This window comes from Pseudorca crassidens, chromosome 1 (assembly GCF_039906515.1).
Source record: "Pseudorca crassidens isolate mPseCra1 chromosome 1, mPseCra1.hap1, whole genome shotgun sequence".
Classification (NCBI taxonomy): Eukaryota; Metazoa; Chordata; class Mammalia; order Artiodactyla; family Delphinidae; genus Pseudorca; species Pseudorca crassidens.
The window spans coordinates 138,894,850-138,909,499 of NC_090296.1; the positions used below are offsets into that span (position 1 = coordinate 138,894,850).

Consider the following 14,650-nt stretch of genomic DNA (forward strand, 5'->3'; position numbering starts at 1 on the left):
GTATTCTGCTTCTAGGGGGGAACTGCTTTGATCTCTCCCAGGAACGCGCAGCACCCAGAAAGCCAGCAGGGAAGTGCTTGCAGGGAAATGCTTATTCTCAACTCTTTCCTGACGAGAACCCTTGAGAAGTCAGCTTTGTGGGCGCGAAAGGAGAGCTGAATTTCGGACAACGAGCTTGTCATGTACAGACTGTGGGGAATCTGGTCCAAGCAACCGCCATGTACCATGCGCCATGCACACAAATGGAAACTTGTTTTTCAGCCTTGCTTAGTTGGTAATGGAGAGCGTGGGGTGGGGGTTACTCCTTGGATGGAATTTACCGCTGAATTCCAAAGGCAGGTGTGTTTCTTTAACGTGGCCCGTAGGAAAGTCAGAATGACTTTTTAACTTCAGGATTGTAGTTTGGGCTTTGGCTTCTTTTGGGAAGTACTACTCTGGGTATGTGAGATTCTCAGTGTTAGAGCTGGGGGCAAGTGTAGTTTAGGGATGAGGGCTTGGAGGCCCAGAGAGGGGCCATGGGTTGCCCAAGGTCGCAGTTATTAGTGGCAAAGTTGAGACACAAATCCAGGCTGGACCCTATCTGGAGATTCCTCCCTCCCCACCAGGGTCCTCCAGAGAAACAGAATCAATAGGATATACACACACAGAAAGAGATTTATTATAAAGCTCCAAGTCTGAAAGCCTGAGAACCAGGAGAGCCGATGGTGTAAGTTCCAGTGAGAGTGCAGGAGAAGACCAATGTCTCAGTTCCAACACGGTCAGGCAGAGAGAGTGAATCCCCCCTTATTCTGCCTTTTGTGCTATTCAGGCCTCCAGTGGGTTGGATGAGGCCCACCCATGCCGGGGAGGGCGATCTGCTTTACTCAGTTTACCCAGACAGTTGTTAATCTCAGCCAGAACACCCTCCCAGACACACCCAGACTAACGTTTTACCAAACATCTGGGCACCGTGTCACCCAGTCAGGTTGACCCGTAAGAGTCGCATCACACACAGCTTTTCTGTACCTCCTGACTTGTCCTTTTCCAGGACAGCCTTGGGTATTCTTGGCTATAAAGGAGTTAGATTCAAGAAAACAGTGTTTGGGATTTCGATTAGAACAGCATTGACTCTGTAGATTGATTTAAAGAGAATCAGCCCTTTATGCTAAGTGAAATAAGTCAGACAGAGAAAGACAAATACTGTATGATATCACTTATGTGTGGAATTAAAAACATACAGCAAACTAGTGAATATAACAGAATAAAAAGAAGCAGACTCACAGATAGAACAAACTAGTGGTTACCAGTGAGGAGAGGGAAGCGGGGAAGGGGCAAGATAGGGGGAGGGGATTAAGAACTACAAACTATTAGGTATAAAGTAAGCTACAGGGGCTTCCCTGGTGGCACAGTGGTTGAAAGTCCACCTGCCGATGCAGGGGACAGGGGTTCGTGCCCCAGTCCGGGAAGATCCCACATGCCGCGGAGCGGCTGGGCCCGTGAGCCATGGCCGCTGAGCCTGCGTGTCCGGAGCCTGTGCTCCGCAATGGGAGAGGCCACGGCAGTGAGAGGCCCGCGTACCGCAAAAACAATAAAATAAAATAAAAAAAATAAGCTACAGAGATATAGTGTACAACATGGGGAATATAGCCAGTATTTTATAATAACTATAAATGGACTATAATCTTTAAAAATTTTGAGTCACTATATTGTACACCTGTAACTTACATAACATTGTACATCAACTGTACTTCAATAAAGAAAAAAAAGAGAATCAGGCCCTTTATGTTGACTCTTCCCATTCATGAACATGGAATAACTTTCCATTGATTTAGGTATTGGAAAAGATGTCTTTCAAAAACTTCTCCATAAATGTATTATAAATTTTTTCTAGATATATTCCCAGGTGTTTTACCTTTTGAGATATATATATATATATAAAATTTTTTTTCTTTATTTAAAAAAAATTTTTTTGTGGGTAGGATGTATCTTTAAAATTTTTTAAAAAATTTTTTATACAGCAGGTTCTTATTAGTTATCTATTTTATACATATATATGTCAATCCCAATCTCCCAATTTTTTTTACTTTAAAATACTGTTTACTTTAAAATACTATTTTATTTATACTCATGTCTGAAAAAAAAAGTCTGTATTATCATGTTCACGTACATACCAATACTGGAAAGAGAGTTTGTTAACAAATCACACCTAAATTTTATGAAGAATGCACAACATTGACATGGATTGGTTATTGATAGAGTGGAGGAACAAACCATAGCTATAATTTGCAGTTTAGGTATAGAGCAACCCCCTTTGAGAAGAATCAAAACAATTACTAACCTGCACCCATACTGCAAAATACTAAGTACTTAAGAAAGTGATTATACTGATTTTATTGCTAAGCCGTTTTATCGGTCTCACATTCAAGGCACAGAAATGAAACAAAATGGGAAGACCACGATGTCCTCATTATGAGTCACAATGGAAAGGCTCAGCTGCATCCTGCAGGCCGGGGGTTATTGTACGATAGGGGGCCCTTGATGGCTTAAGTGGATCAACAGACTGTTTTGATTTTGAGCCATGGGATGAGATCTCATCCACATTTGGTGTGTGAGCCGACTCCACGGGGGCTAGGATAGATGGAGCCATTTTTGTGGTAGCCTCAGACCCAACTACATAAGAAAAGACCCTAAGCAAAGAAATATCACTGTCTGTCCAGAAAGTCTAACTGTTGACTCTTTCTTGAGTATAAGCTGGAAAAGGGGCCCCTCTAGAGAATCTGGATACAAATATTATTGTCGTATAAAGACTGCTGGGTGGAGGTCGTGTCTGGTGTCACAAAGAGGAGGAAAGTATTGTCAGATTAAGAGCCTTCCACAACGAGTCTCAGTTCTTCAAATAATGGAGCAAGTTCCTTTCCTAGGAACAGTTAGCGCTACATTGGCATTGCTCCTGGCTGTGAAACTCACCATCAAAGGCAAATGATTTCAAAATTAAAACTTTTTTTTCAGTTTTATTGAGGTATAATTGACATACAGCACTGTATACGTTGAAGGTATACAGCATAATGACATACATATATTATGAAATGATCACCACAATAAGTTTAGTTGGCATCTAGCACCTCACATAGTTACAAAAACATTTTTTTTTTACCTTGTGATGAGAACTTATAGGATCTACCCTCTTAGCAGCTTTCAGGTCTATCATACAGCAGTGTTAACCTGTAGTCATCATGTTGTACATTACGTCCGCGGGAGGTATTCATCTCGTAACTGGAAGTTTGTACCTTTTGACCGCCTTCACCCAATTTCCCCCTCCGCAACCCCCTGCCTCTGATAACTGCAAATCTGATCTCTTTTTCTATGAGTTTGGTTTTTCTAGATTCCACGTGTAAGTGAGATCGTACAGTATTTGTGTTTCTCAGCCTGACTTATTTCATTTAACGTGATGCCCTCATGGTCCATCCATGGTATTTGTAAATGGCAGGATTCCCTTCTGTTTTATGCTGACTAGTATTCCATCGTGTGTGTGTCTGTGTGTGTACGTGTGTGTGTGTATATCACATTTTCTTTATTCATCTGTTGTTGCACACGTAGGCTGTTTCCATGTCTTCGCTATTGTAACTCATGCTGCTGTGAACGTTGTGGTGCAGATATCTCTTCAACATAGTGATTTTGTCTCCAAAGGCAAATGATTACATGGATCTACCTGGTAGGTGTTAAGGTAGCAGGTAATACTTTTGCTGTTTGGGAGTCCGAGCTTGCTCCCTGGTCTGTTGCAATGCTCTGGAGGATTTTTGTTGGCCACTGTAATAATGGGCCCTCTTCCCGTGAGCCATGGCCGCGGGGCCTGCGCATCCGGAGCCTGTGCTCCGCAACGGGAGAGGCCACAACAGTGAGAGGCCCGCGTACCGCAAAAAAAAAAAATAATGGGCCCTCTATCTCTATGAGACACAGCGATAGCATGGGGCCCTTTCACACATGGTAATTTTTAATTACAGGAATCACTTAAGGTCCCCCAGGCACCTCCATGCCTCTCCTCCACCCCGATTCTGGGCAGAAACTCAGGACTCAGCAAGTCCATTCATACTAGTCTTTCATCCCAGATCATCCACGGTAATGACCCCTGTATCCCACAGGATCAGTCTCCACGCCCGGGTTTCTGATTCTGGGGCTGCTGGCTTCTCTCTGCTGTCACTTTGGGGACAGCTTCAAAGACAGGCTCCTCTGCAAGCCGCTGCCACACGATTCATGACCTCAGTCTGATCTCTTTTTTAAAAAATATCACTTTCTTACTTTCTGTTCATGATGTCTAGAAATGCAGTTGATTTTTAAAAACTATTGATTAAAAAAAATCCAGCAACCTCATTAAACTCTTATGAATTCTAGTAGTTTAAATGCAGATCTTTTGAGTTTTCTATGTAGATATATCACTTGAGACTAATAAGACTGCCTCCCTTCCCCCCAGGTCCTTCAACATTTTATCTCTCTCTTTTTTTAAGCCTTTTTATACTCACTCTTGGCCTCTAAGTCATTGTTAAATAGAAGTGATGATAATAGGCATCCTGTCTTGTTTTTGATCTTAAAGGGTGTGCTTTCAATATTGACACTAAGAGCAGTGTTTGCTGTAGGGTTTTGTAGATTTTTTTCCCCAGCAAGCTTCCCTCTAGTCCTAGTTTGCTAATGTCAGATTTTATTAAATTCTTTTTCTAGCTCTGTTGAGAATATTATACTTTCTCCCTTAATCTGTTAAGGTGGTGAACTCATATTCATTGATTTTTTTTCTAATATTAAACCAACTTTGCATTCCTGAGATAAAGGAGCTTGGTCATGGTCATGTTATCTTTTTATTCACATTGCTACATTCAGTTTGATGATATTTTGCTCAGGACTTTCTTGTTTCTCTTAGTGACTGAGATTGGTTTGTCATTTTCCTATTTTGTAATATCCTTGTCAGGCTTTGGTAGAAGTTTTACTAGCTTCATAAAACAAGTTAGGTCGGTTCCTTATTTTCCTTTTCTCTGGAATAGTTAGTATCAGATTAGAATTATTTGTTTCCTAAATGTTTAGTAGAATATGCTAAAACTGGCTGGACCTTGATGCTTTCTTTGTTTGAAGATTGGAGAAAACTATTGATGTCCAGGCGCCATCCTGCTTCCCTATTTGTTGTGAAGGACGGACTTCAAGTGGTTCATGTGAGAAGTTGGTGCTGTTTGTGAGGATGTGAGTGAACTTGGGGGTGAGTCACTGGACACAAAACCACTCTAGTCCTCAGGCCCAAAGATGATTGACCATTTAAAAAGACCAGGTCATAGCTTTTATTACAGATGTAATGTGTGGTATAGAAATTACGGAGAAGAAAAAGGGAAAATAAAATCACCTTTAATCTCACTACTTAACGATAACCACTGGAGTGTGTGTGAGTACGTACCCGTGGAATTTTCTTTTTTACAGAAATAGGACCATGTTACACGTGCTGCTTTGGAACATTTTTCCACCCGAACGGTGTATCACAAATGACTTTTCAGGTCAATACGTTTGACAGAACAAGAATTTTAAGGCCAATTTTATGTTGGCTTTAGCGTTTTTGAGAACTGCTCTGTCTGCACGTGACGATCTGTTCACAGGTCCTCATCTTTCCTGTTTAGAGATGGCTCAAGTAAATTTTTTGGTTCCCCCTGGGAGACAGATGACATTTAAATCGGATGTGGCTGAATCATGGCCTTGGGTGGTTTTATGAGTGAGTGCAAAGAGGAAAATCACGTTTTTGGCACCTGGGCAGTAAGGCCGTAACCTGCCTTGTATTACACCTGCAGCTCGCTGATAACATCTCCTGACTTAGAGCCCGTGGGCATCCGCCAGGCAGGAAGTGGGGTGGAGAGAAGGCAGGCAGGGCAAGGCTTCCGTGGGCAGCCCTCCTCCCAGGCTCCCACGCCACTGGGATGTCACAGCGCGTGAGGTAAGGCCTCCGATGTTTAGGGCCAGATGTGGGGAGGGAAAAGAGTCTGTGGAAGTGAGTTTCCAACTCTGTATTTAAAAAGGCTAATTGGAAGAGAGAAAGGATGGCTCAATGGAGTACAGAGACCCCTGGGGTTTTGAAATGGTTCCGTATTTCAAAAGGCATTTGCATCCTGGCTGCGTGTGTTTTGAGCTTGGTTGGCCTAGCGTGCAGGTGTGGCTGATGTCGTGGACCTCTGGGACTCCGTGGTTTATCACCGGAGCCTTCTGTGACACCCTCCAGGTGTCCCCTGAGGCGAGGCAGATGCCGCTCTTCCTGCCGTTTGTCTGGTAGGTGGCACCAGGAGCCATGACAAGTGCAGCCCGAAGGTGTGCTGCTGGGAGGACACGCAGCTCTGGCCAGTCCTGGTCTCCAGGGGCCGGGAGGGAGGGCGGGCTTGGTGCCTCTGCTTCTTAGGTGTGGAAAAGATGTGGCCCGTGGGGTGCAGATGTGCGCCCCAGAAATGCCTGACTCCCACCCTCTTGTGGACAGGGCTTCCGGAGGGAATATAATTAGAAACGGATGAGATGTCCCCTGCACCTCTGGGGGCTGTGCCTGGCATCTTGGCTTTGGAACAAAAGGCGTTTGGTGGCTGTTTGCAGCCAGATGCCCCTGGAGGCTGTGGTGGGAGAGGGAGAAAATGGACTTGATTTGCTTATCCTAGACTGAGGGGTCAGGGGTCAGGGTCCGCATGGCCACCCTATGGCAGAGACAAAGCTAAGGCCCTGCTAGGCACACTCAGGGCAGTGACTTCTAGAATCCTTGAGCTCGGAGGGCCCTTCGGCCCGCCCCACGCTCCCTCATCACCTGAGGATGCGGAGTGAGGCTGCTAGAAGCGTCAGCGTGGGGACCGCTGCAGAGGCAACCGGTACCCTGAGCTTCCGGGGCCTGGAAGGAATCAGACGGGACCTGGTGACCTGTGGGCTCCCCAGGGTGGCTGGAGCATCCTCCCTGGACCTGAAACGGCATCAGAGGCCATCCCCAAAGCAGGTTGAATAACTCTCTGCCAGCCCTCTTGCTTGTAGAATTCCGAGCTTATGTGTTATATATAAATGGGCATCTCCTGAGGCATTTTTGTTTTCTCTGAAAAGCAATATTGGCATTCTGGGGGCAGTTCTCAGCTGAGGTATCGTGCACCTTAAAACTATTTGAGTTTTATATGTATGAGGAGGCAGACTATGCAAACGGGAATTTGTGTGGCGATGAAAATTTACTGCTAGGTGATTCTGTTTTTCATTGAAGTATAGTTGATTTACAATGTTAGTTTCAGGTGTACAGCAAAGTGATTCAGTTACACAGATATATATATATCTGTTCTTTTAAAGATTCTTTTCCCTTATAGGTTATTACAAAATATTGAGTATAGTTCCCTGTGCTATACAGTAGGTCCTTGTTGGCTAACTATTTTATATTGATATATAGAAGTGTGTATATTGTTAATCCCAAACTCCTAATTTATCCCTCCCCCTCCCCCCTTTCCCCTTTGGTAACCATAAGTTTGTTTTCTATGTCTGTGGGTCTATTTCTGCTTTGTAAATAAATTCATTTGTATCATTTTTTAGATTCCACATATAAGTGATATCACATGGTATTTGTCTTTCTCTTTCTGACTTACTTCACTTAGTATGATAAGCTCTAGGTCCATCCATGTTTAAGTGAATCTGACTTAGTTTCCCGCCTACATGGACACACAGTTTATAGAGCTGTGTAAGGATCAGGCAAAGAAAAGGGGGAAAAAAAGGAAAACACACAAATAATCCTAACTAGCAGTGCTTTTGTAAAAGCTAGCCACGTTATTCAGTTGTTCTTTTTTGTGTTCGACGTCCTGGGATGAAAGTGGGAAGTCTGCCGAGGGCCCCCCGGCACCTGGTGGTGTGGTCCTCATGTCTGTCTGTCTCAGGAGAACTCACACACGTGGCCTGGTTTCCTCCCTCGGCTTCTCCATTCCGTGGCTGCTGTGCCGTCTTCCTGAGGTGTCCTCGTCTGCTGCACCGAGGGGTCAGCTGCCAGCGTGCAAGACAGGTGCTGAGACAGGTGCTCCTGTGTGGAGGGCTCTTTCTGCCAACAGACAAACTTCTTGTAAAACATGGGACAGGGACAGGTTGGGGCATGTCCCTCTCCTTCTCTGGGATGGCTGTAACCCAATGTCGCTGTACAGGACGGTTGCAAGTCGGAAGAGAATAAGCATGGGTCATGGCACCTAAACGTGCCTTTACTTCACCTGGAGTTTCCAGGGAGTGTGGGAGCGGGGTCTGCATGGACCACCTTTCTGGTTAATCTTAGTGACAAAGCAGGGATGTCAATAGCAGTTTGGCTTTTCTGGAGGACGGAAAGGGCCCAGAGATCCCTCTTAGAAATCTCTGCTTGTCATCTTCTACGTGCACCCAGCTCACTGCAAATGCAGGATGGGTAAGCCTGGCCCTGCCCTCTGGGAGCTTGTGCTGAGGTGGGGTGTCCAGGAACATGGACTCTTATAAGAGGACCTGGTAAACGCCACAGGGAGGAAAGAACAGGGTGCTGTGGGCAGCCACCAGGGGCACATCTCCCTGGCACCTCTTCCCAGAGGAGATGAAGCTTAGAGGGGGTTTGGAAGGACAAGGGAGTGAGCCTGGAGCACATTGACGGGCAGGGAGGAGTGAGGGCATCCGAGGAAGAAGTAATACCATGTCGACAGGTGCGAGTTTGAGCGGGTGTAGGGCCAGCCGGGTGAGCTGCATCTGTGAGCCTGTCCCCCCAGGACCCTCCCCTGGGGAGAGCCCCAAAGCTTCATGGCCTCAGGGGAACAGCGGGATGAAAAGAAGAGGGCCGGGACTTTACAACCTTCCTCCTCACCCCAGTCCCTCTGTCGGTTTTCCCCAGAGCTGCCCGAGTCACAGTCACACCAGAGAGTCTGAAGGGCAGCGAAGCACACTGCTCGGACTTGAGGTCCAGAGCTGGTGACCTCTGAGGTGTTGGCACGCGCCCAGGGAAGCTGCTCCCCGTGGGGCAGGCGAGCACATCTGTTTTCTTTTTCCAGGAGCAGCCCTGGAGATTTAGTTCTGCTGAGGAGGGAGCCTGCGGAATCAGATGTGCTTGATGGTTCGTGGTGGCTCCCCTACTGCTCCGTCTCTACCCGCTGTGTGTGTGTGTGTGTGTGTGTGTGTGTGTGTGTGTGTGCGCGCGCGCGCGCGCGTTTCTTCCTATAAGCACAAGGAGTCAACAGCTGCCCACAGGGGGTTGGGGTGCAGGCAGGGAAGCTGGCAGAACATCCCGGGGTGTGCCCTTGGGGCATCCGGAAGATGCAGTTCAACGAAATAGCAATCTTGGGACACCTGCGAAGGTGAATTTTCAATGCGTTGGCGGTATATAAAGTTCACATCTCTGCGAATTCTGACGGTCTGCTGTTTCCAGATTCAGCAGGCTGAATCTACCTGACTCCGTAGTCTGCTTTTGTTCATATGCACACCTGCTCTGGGTAGCTCTTGGGAATCGGGTCCCTTTACTCTGGTCCGATTCTTGGTTTTTGAAAGCTTTGCTGCTCCGTCTCCAGTCCCCTGGCCCCGACCCGTCACGCTCAACATTGAACTTGCAGCAGGATGCAGGGGAAGACCTGACTGTGGGGTCAAGGCCGCTGGGAGTCTTAACATTTGAGGTCCTCAGGCTGCATCTGTAGAGTGGGGGTGTCTGGGCTCCGTGGATGTCAGTAAGCGGGGGTGAGCCCGCCTCTTCCTAGCCCAGAGGAGGGGGCATGTGGGTGACGCAAGAAAACCAGCCTTCACAGCGTGGACATGGCCGTGGGGATTTATCTTTTTCTTCCTCTAATCTGTTGAACAGGGGACCCTAGTGGTCAATACGAGGATACCCATGTCTATTTTTTTTAAATTTGGAAATAATTTCAAACTTAAAAGTTGCAAGACAAAAACAGTAGAGAGAACACCCAGATACCCTTTACCTAGATTTTCCTATTTTAAAATTTTGCCTCACTTGTCTTATGATGGCTCTGTGTGTGTGTTCAGATTTTTTTTTTCTGAACCATTTTCTGAACGCGTTACGTCTCTCATGTCCCTTTCCCCCCAGTACTTAAGTGTGTATTTCCTAAAAATATGATGTCCATATCTTTCAGTAATTAGTTACCTGATATTTATATTTGGGATCATGTAACGTTATGAAAAGCAGTTTATTATTTGATAAGTTCTATTAAGTCTCCACTGTTTTTCCATGTGATTATGTAATGCCCACGTTCAAACATTAATAGATGCTGGGGACCTCTCAAATTTTCCCTCCTTTTCTAAATCCCTTTGGATGATGTCTTGAATAGATTCAGTTTTTCAACTTTCACCCATTGTACAAATATTTCTTGCACCCCCTTCAATTGTCTGACACTGTGCTTGGTGCTGGGGTTTAAACGTGAACAAGCTCCGACAAGGGTCTCACCCTCAGGGAGCTCCCAGTCTAGGCAAGAGACAGACACGAATCAGATAATTACATAAACCATAAACCAGGGGCCAGCAGGCTAAGGGCCCTGGGCCAGATCAGCCCACTGCCTATTTTTGTATGGCTCCTGAGCCAAGAATGATTTTTACATTTTTGATGGTTGAAAAAGAAGCAAAAGAAGAATAACATGTAAAAATTAAATGCAATTCAAACCTCAGTGTCCACAAATAAAGTTTTATTGGAACACAGCCATGCCAAGCATTTCCAGCAGCAGGGTTGAGCAGTTGCCATGAAAACTAGAGGACCTGCAAAGTCAAAATATTTAGTACCCTCTGGACTTTTACAGGGGAGGTTTGCCGAGCCCCGGTGTATACTCCCACAGAAGTGCTAGGAAGGAGGATTACAAGGATAAGAGAGGTGGTGTTCTAGGGGTCTGTGTGGGGACCTAGGAAAGCATCCTGAGGTGGGAGCTGAGGGAAGGGAAGGCGTTACCTGGAGGAGTGGGTGTGCGTTCCAGGCAGCACTTTCAAAGGTCCTGGGGTTGAGGAGGGTGGCGTTTTCAAGGGCTGAAAAGGCAGCTTGTGTGGCAGGAATAGAGATGGGGGGTGAGAGAGATGGAGGCACTGCTGGAGGGGCATGGGGAGGGGTGTCAACTGCCCTGCTAGGACGGCGGCGTGGCCTGGAGGATGGTCGTGGTTACGGAGGGGGTCACAATGGGTGTGCGGCTCTGCCAGAGGCCACTGACTTCTTCTTCTTCTTTTAGGTAAAACCTGTTCTCCAGCGTGTTGGCATCCTGTGGCTGGTCGGCTGAAGCTGGGGGGTGTGAAGGATCTGGAAGCTGTCCCGTCCGAGGTGTTGAAACCATAACAAACATTATTTATGAAACTCTGGCACAGTTGTGTGTAGAACGTCGGCTCCGAATGTCACTGCAGGAGACACCACCCTCTGGACGCTCCTTTAAAATGTCACCCTTTATTCCCTCAAGAGGGCTTTTGCCTTGCTAAGGGGCAAGGGGAAGCATGCTGATTTAAAAAATAATTTTAAAGCAACTGCCGACAAAAGTAAAAGAGATCAGAAGTTATCAGGAACCTAAGAAAAGCCTAAAGGATATTCAGTGGCATGTTTAGGGTTTCTGACAGTCTGCTCTCCTGGATCCACGCACTTTTATATGTCTGACGCTTTGTGGCCTTTCTGGGCTCGGTCGAGTTCTGGCCTTTCATTGGTGGTGGCCGCGTGAAAGTTCAGAGTGCAAGGGCTCGGAGCTGCTCAGCTTGTAGCAGATGTAAACACGTCCTGTGGCTCCTTTTCTTTTCCGTTTCCGAAAGGGTTCAGCAGAATTAGGCATGGAATTTTAAAAAAATCACTGTGATAATTTAAATGAATGGTGGTTTGGTTGGCTGAAAAAAGCCCACTGCCAGGGACTACGTTTGCAGTTGGTCCAGGCCAGACTGGCCTAGGAACCCACCTGGACCCAGGAGGTTACTGCAGGAAGGCCCCTTGCACAGGCGGGTTTGGGTGGTAGCTTGTCTTGCAGCTCGAGTGCCCGCCCCTTGCTGGAAGCAGGGCCTCGGGCTGACTCCTCAGGATGAGAGAGGCCTCCCATTTCACTATTTCCCCAGGGTTATTTGCTGCAACGGATATCCTTCTGCAAAAGTCTCCTAGCAGTGCCTTTGGGGGTGGGCTACTCTGTTCTCTCTGGAAAGGTGTTTTGTAATTTTTTTTATCTCCTGTTTTCTGGCATTCTGCAGGGTTTGCAAATTTGCCTGTTTATTGTCTGCTCCGCTGCTTGGGATGAAAACTCTGGCCTTTCCCTACTCGCCCCTATTTTCAGATTTTTCAGTTTCCTGGGAAGGGGCTGCCCTGCTTTGGGGTCCCCTGGTCCCCAAGGCCCTCTGGGCATGGGTGCTCTGCAGCCCTGGCCCATCAGGGTGGCACTTTAGCCTCTGCAGAAGAGAGGGGCGGCCACTCTGAGGACAGTGGCCTGCTGGTCCTCGGCTCCCTCCTGTGATTTGGGTTCTTTTGTTGACTTTCCTTCTCCCTTTCTCCGCCCTGTTTGCCAGAGGGGGGCAGGGGGCTGCTTTATCTCTACTCTCCGCCGTGTCCTCATGGGCCAGGGTGGTGACTGAACGGGATGGGCCGCCTAGCAGCTGTGCGCTGTCCGGACCTTTGAACTGGAACCGTGGCTCACACTTGCCTTTCCGACAACCGCGTCTGAGCCATCTGCGGAGAAGCTGGATTCTTCTGCCTGACGCACGAACGCCGGCCTCTGTATGCCAGGTGCTCGTCGCAGGCCTGGCAGAGGCGGCCACCGAGAATGACCTTCCAGACGCCACAGCTTTGGCACTAGAGGCTCTTAAATAAAAAACGCTTCTGGCGTGAACCGTGTATGCATCAGTTTGGAGGTTTTCTGAGATGGAGGCCAGCAAGGTGCCTTCTTTTGATGAGGGATGTGGGCCTGAGGCTCAGAGGAGGGCAGAAGGGGTGCCCAGGAGGAGGTACTGGGCCTGGGTTTGAAGCCCTGGGTGCCTCAGTGCTGGGGCTTGGATCGAGCTCAGGGGTCAGGTCCCACCCAGGCCCCTCTGCCTCTAAGTCCTGCCAGAGTGACAAAGTTCTGTGGGATTCCAGAGGTGCAGAGACAGCTGGTGGTGGTAGGGAGGCTAGAGGTCCCCTGTTGTGGGCAAGGCATTTGTGGTGACCAGTGCTGGGGAGAGTGGGGTCCCAGGCAGAGGGGAGAAAGGAGGGTGGGATGGGGACAGGAGGCTGCAGGGGGCCTTCCTTTACCTGCGTAACCAGCTCTTCCTCTGCGAAGATAAGTTCCGTTTCTTAAAAGCAGAGTGAGTTGGGTCTCGGGGAAGCAAAGTTGAGCTGGAAGGAATATCGGACCTGGGTGGGATGACTTCCTTTCTCTAATGCCGCCTTCTTTTTGTTCTTTTCATGGGCGCTTCAGAGGGGCCAACTTTGGGGTCCAAAGGGACAACACTGTCCAAATGGATCCCACACCCCCCAGTGTTCCTGCCGTCCTCCCTCGGTGAAAGATTAGATGTTCCTTAGCTGGGGGCACCCCGATTCCAAAGACCCGGTTCCCGTTCTTTTGCGAGCATTTGGGGACTTTTCAGATCACGTGTCCAGTATCGGCTCAGGAAGGTGTGACCATTATAGAGACATGATCTAGTCGGTGTCTTCTGGATTCACTTAAAAATAGGACTGGAAGTTATAAGAAAACATTTCAGACTGATTTAAGGAGCAGAATTTTGATTAAAAATGGATTTATTATAAAAGCGATGTTTTCATGGGTGACATTTTGGAAGACAGATAGTTAATTATAAAGAAGATAAAACAAGTTATCCGGATAACAATACCCTTAACAGCATTTTGACGTCCCCCTCCCCTTCCTTCCTTCCTTCCTTCCTTCCGTCATTTATCTGTATTTATCATTTGCAAACCTTTATTGAATGCCCACTTACTCTGGGCTCTGTGTTAATTGGAAGGCTCGAGAAGTTGAGTCTCGGGAGAAGACCAGACACGTGACCTAGAGGGATGACGGATCATAAAGGGCTGTGACAGGGATGCGAGGGCCTCAGAAGACTTGACGAGGGAGGGGCCAGCTCTGCTTAGCGCTACGAGTGGCCTCTGGGCTTCTGTGTGGGCACCTTTTCGTGTTTTTCTCTACACATTTGGGTCCTGCAACCTGATTTTTTCACTTACCATTATGAGTATTTCCTGGTGTCCACAAATATTTAAAACGGTTTTAAAAAGAGCCTTAGCATTGTGTTTTGTAGAATTGCACGACGAGGGACCCCACCTCTGATCTCTACTGGCAAAAGCAAAGAACAAGAGGGGCCCCATGCCGAGGACAAGGAGTGAGGTCCCTGGGGTCTGAACTGGACCCCAAGGAGAACTCAGACGACGGTTGGTTTCCTTTCCTCCTTCCCTTTCCTCCTCTTTCGATATTTCAGCCTGAAGCCTGGGGAAGGATGATGTCTGCCTGAGCGCAGAGCTCGGCTCACCACGGTCCAGCATCAGCTCTGCTCGCGGCCAGGCCTGGCCATCACCACCCAGCTGTGTGCAATTCTGACCCTCGGCTGTCCCCACCCTGGCTGAGCAGCTCAGTGACTGTCCTTGTGTCACTGAGTGGAGACCACAAAGGGCAGCTGCTGCCCGTGTGGAGCCTGTCCAGGGCGGGCAGAGTACGCTGGGGCTCCTGACCCCGCGGCAGACCCATCAGAGCCCCACCAAGCCTTCCCAGAACCGCTGTGGGTG

The 14,650-nt window shown here is 47.8% G+C and overlaps 1 protein-coding gene across 3 annotated transcripts in view; it reads left to right on the top strand.

Moving 5' to 3' along the window:
• Positions 1-12,784, top strand: part of FAM174B (family with sequence similarity 174 member B) — a 31,109-nt gene extending 18,325 nt beyond the window's left edge. For 2 of the 3 annotated variants that reach the window (XM_067695818.1, XM_067695838.1), the window contains one exon: positions 16-1,873. In XM_067695818.1, coding sequence (XP_067551919.1) covers positions 16-31 — 16 coding nt within the window. In that variant the 3' untranslated portion in view covers positions 32-1,873. Of the gene's footprint in view, positions 1-15; positions 1,874-11,153 lie in introns of those variants that run through there. The other variant, XM_067695829.1, reaches the window with a different exon arrangement.
• Positions 12,785-14,650: the final 1,866 nt, after the last annotated feature.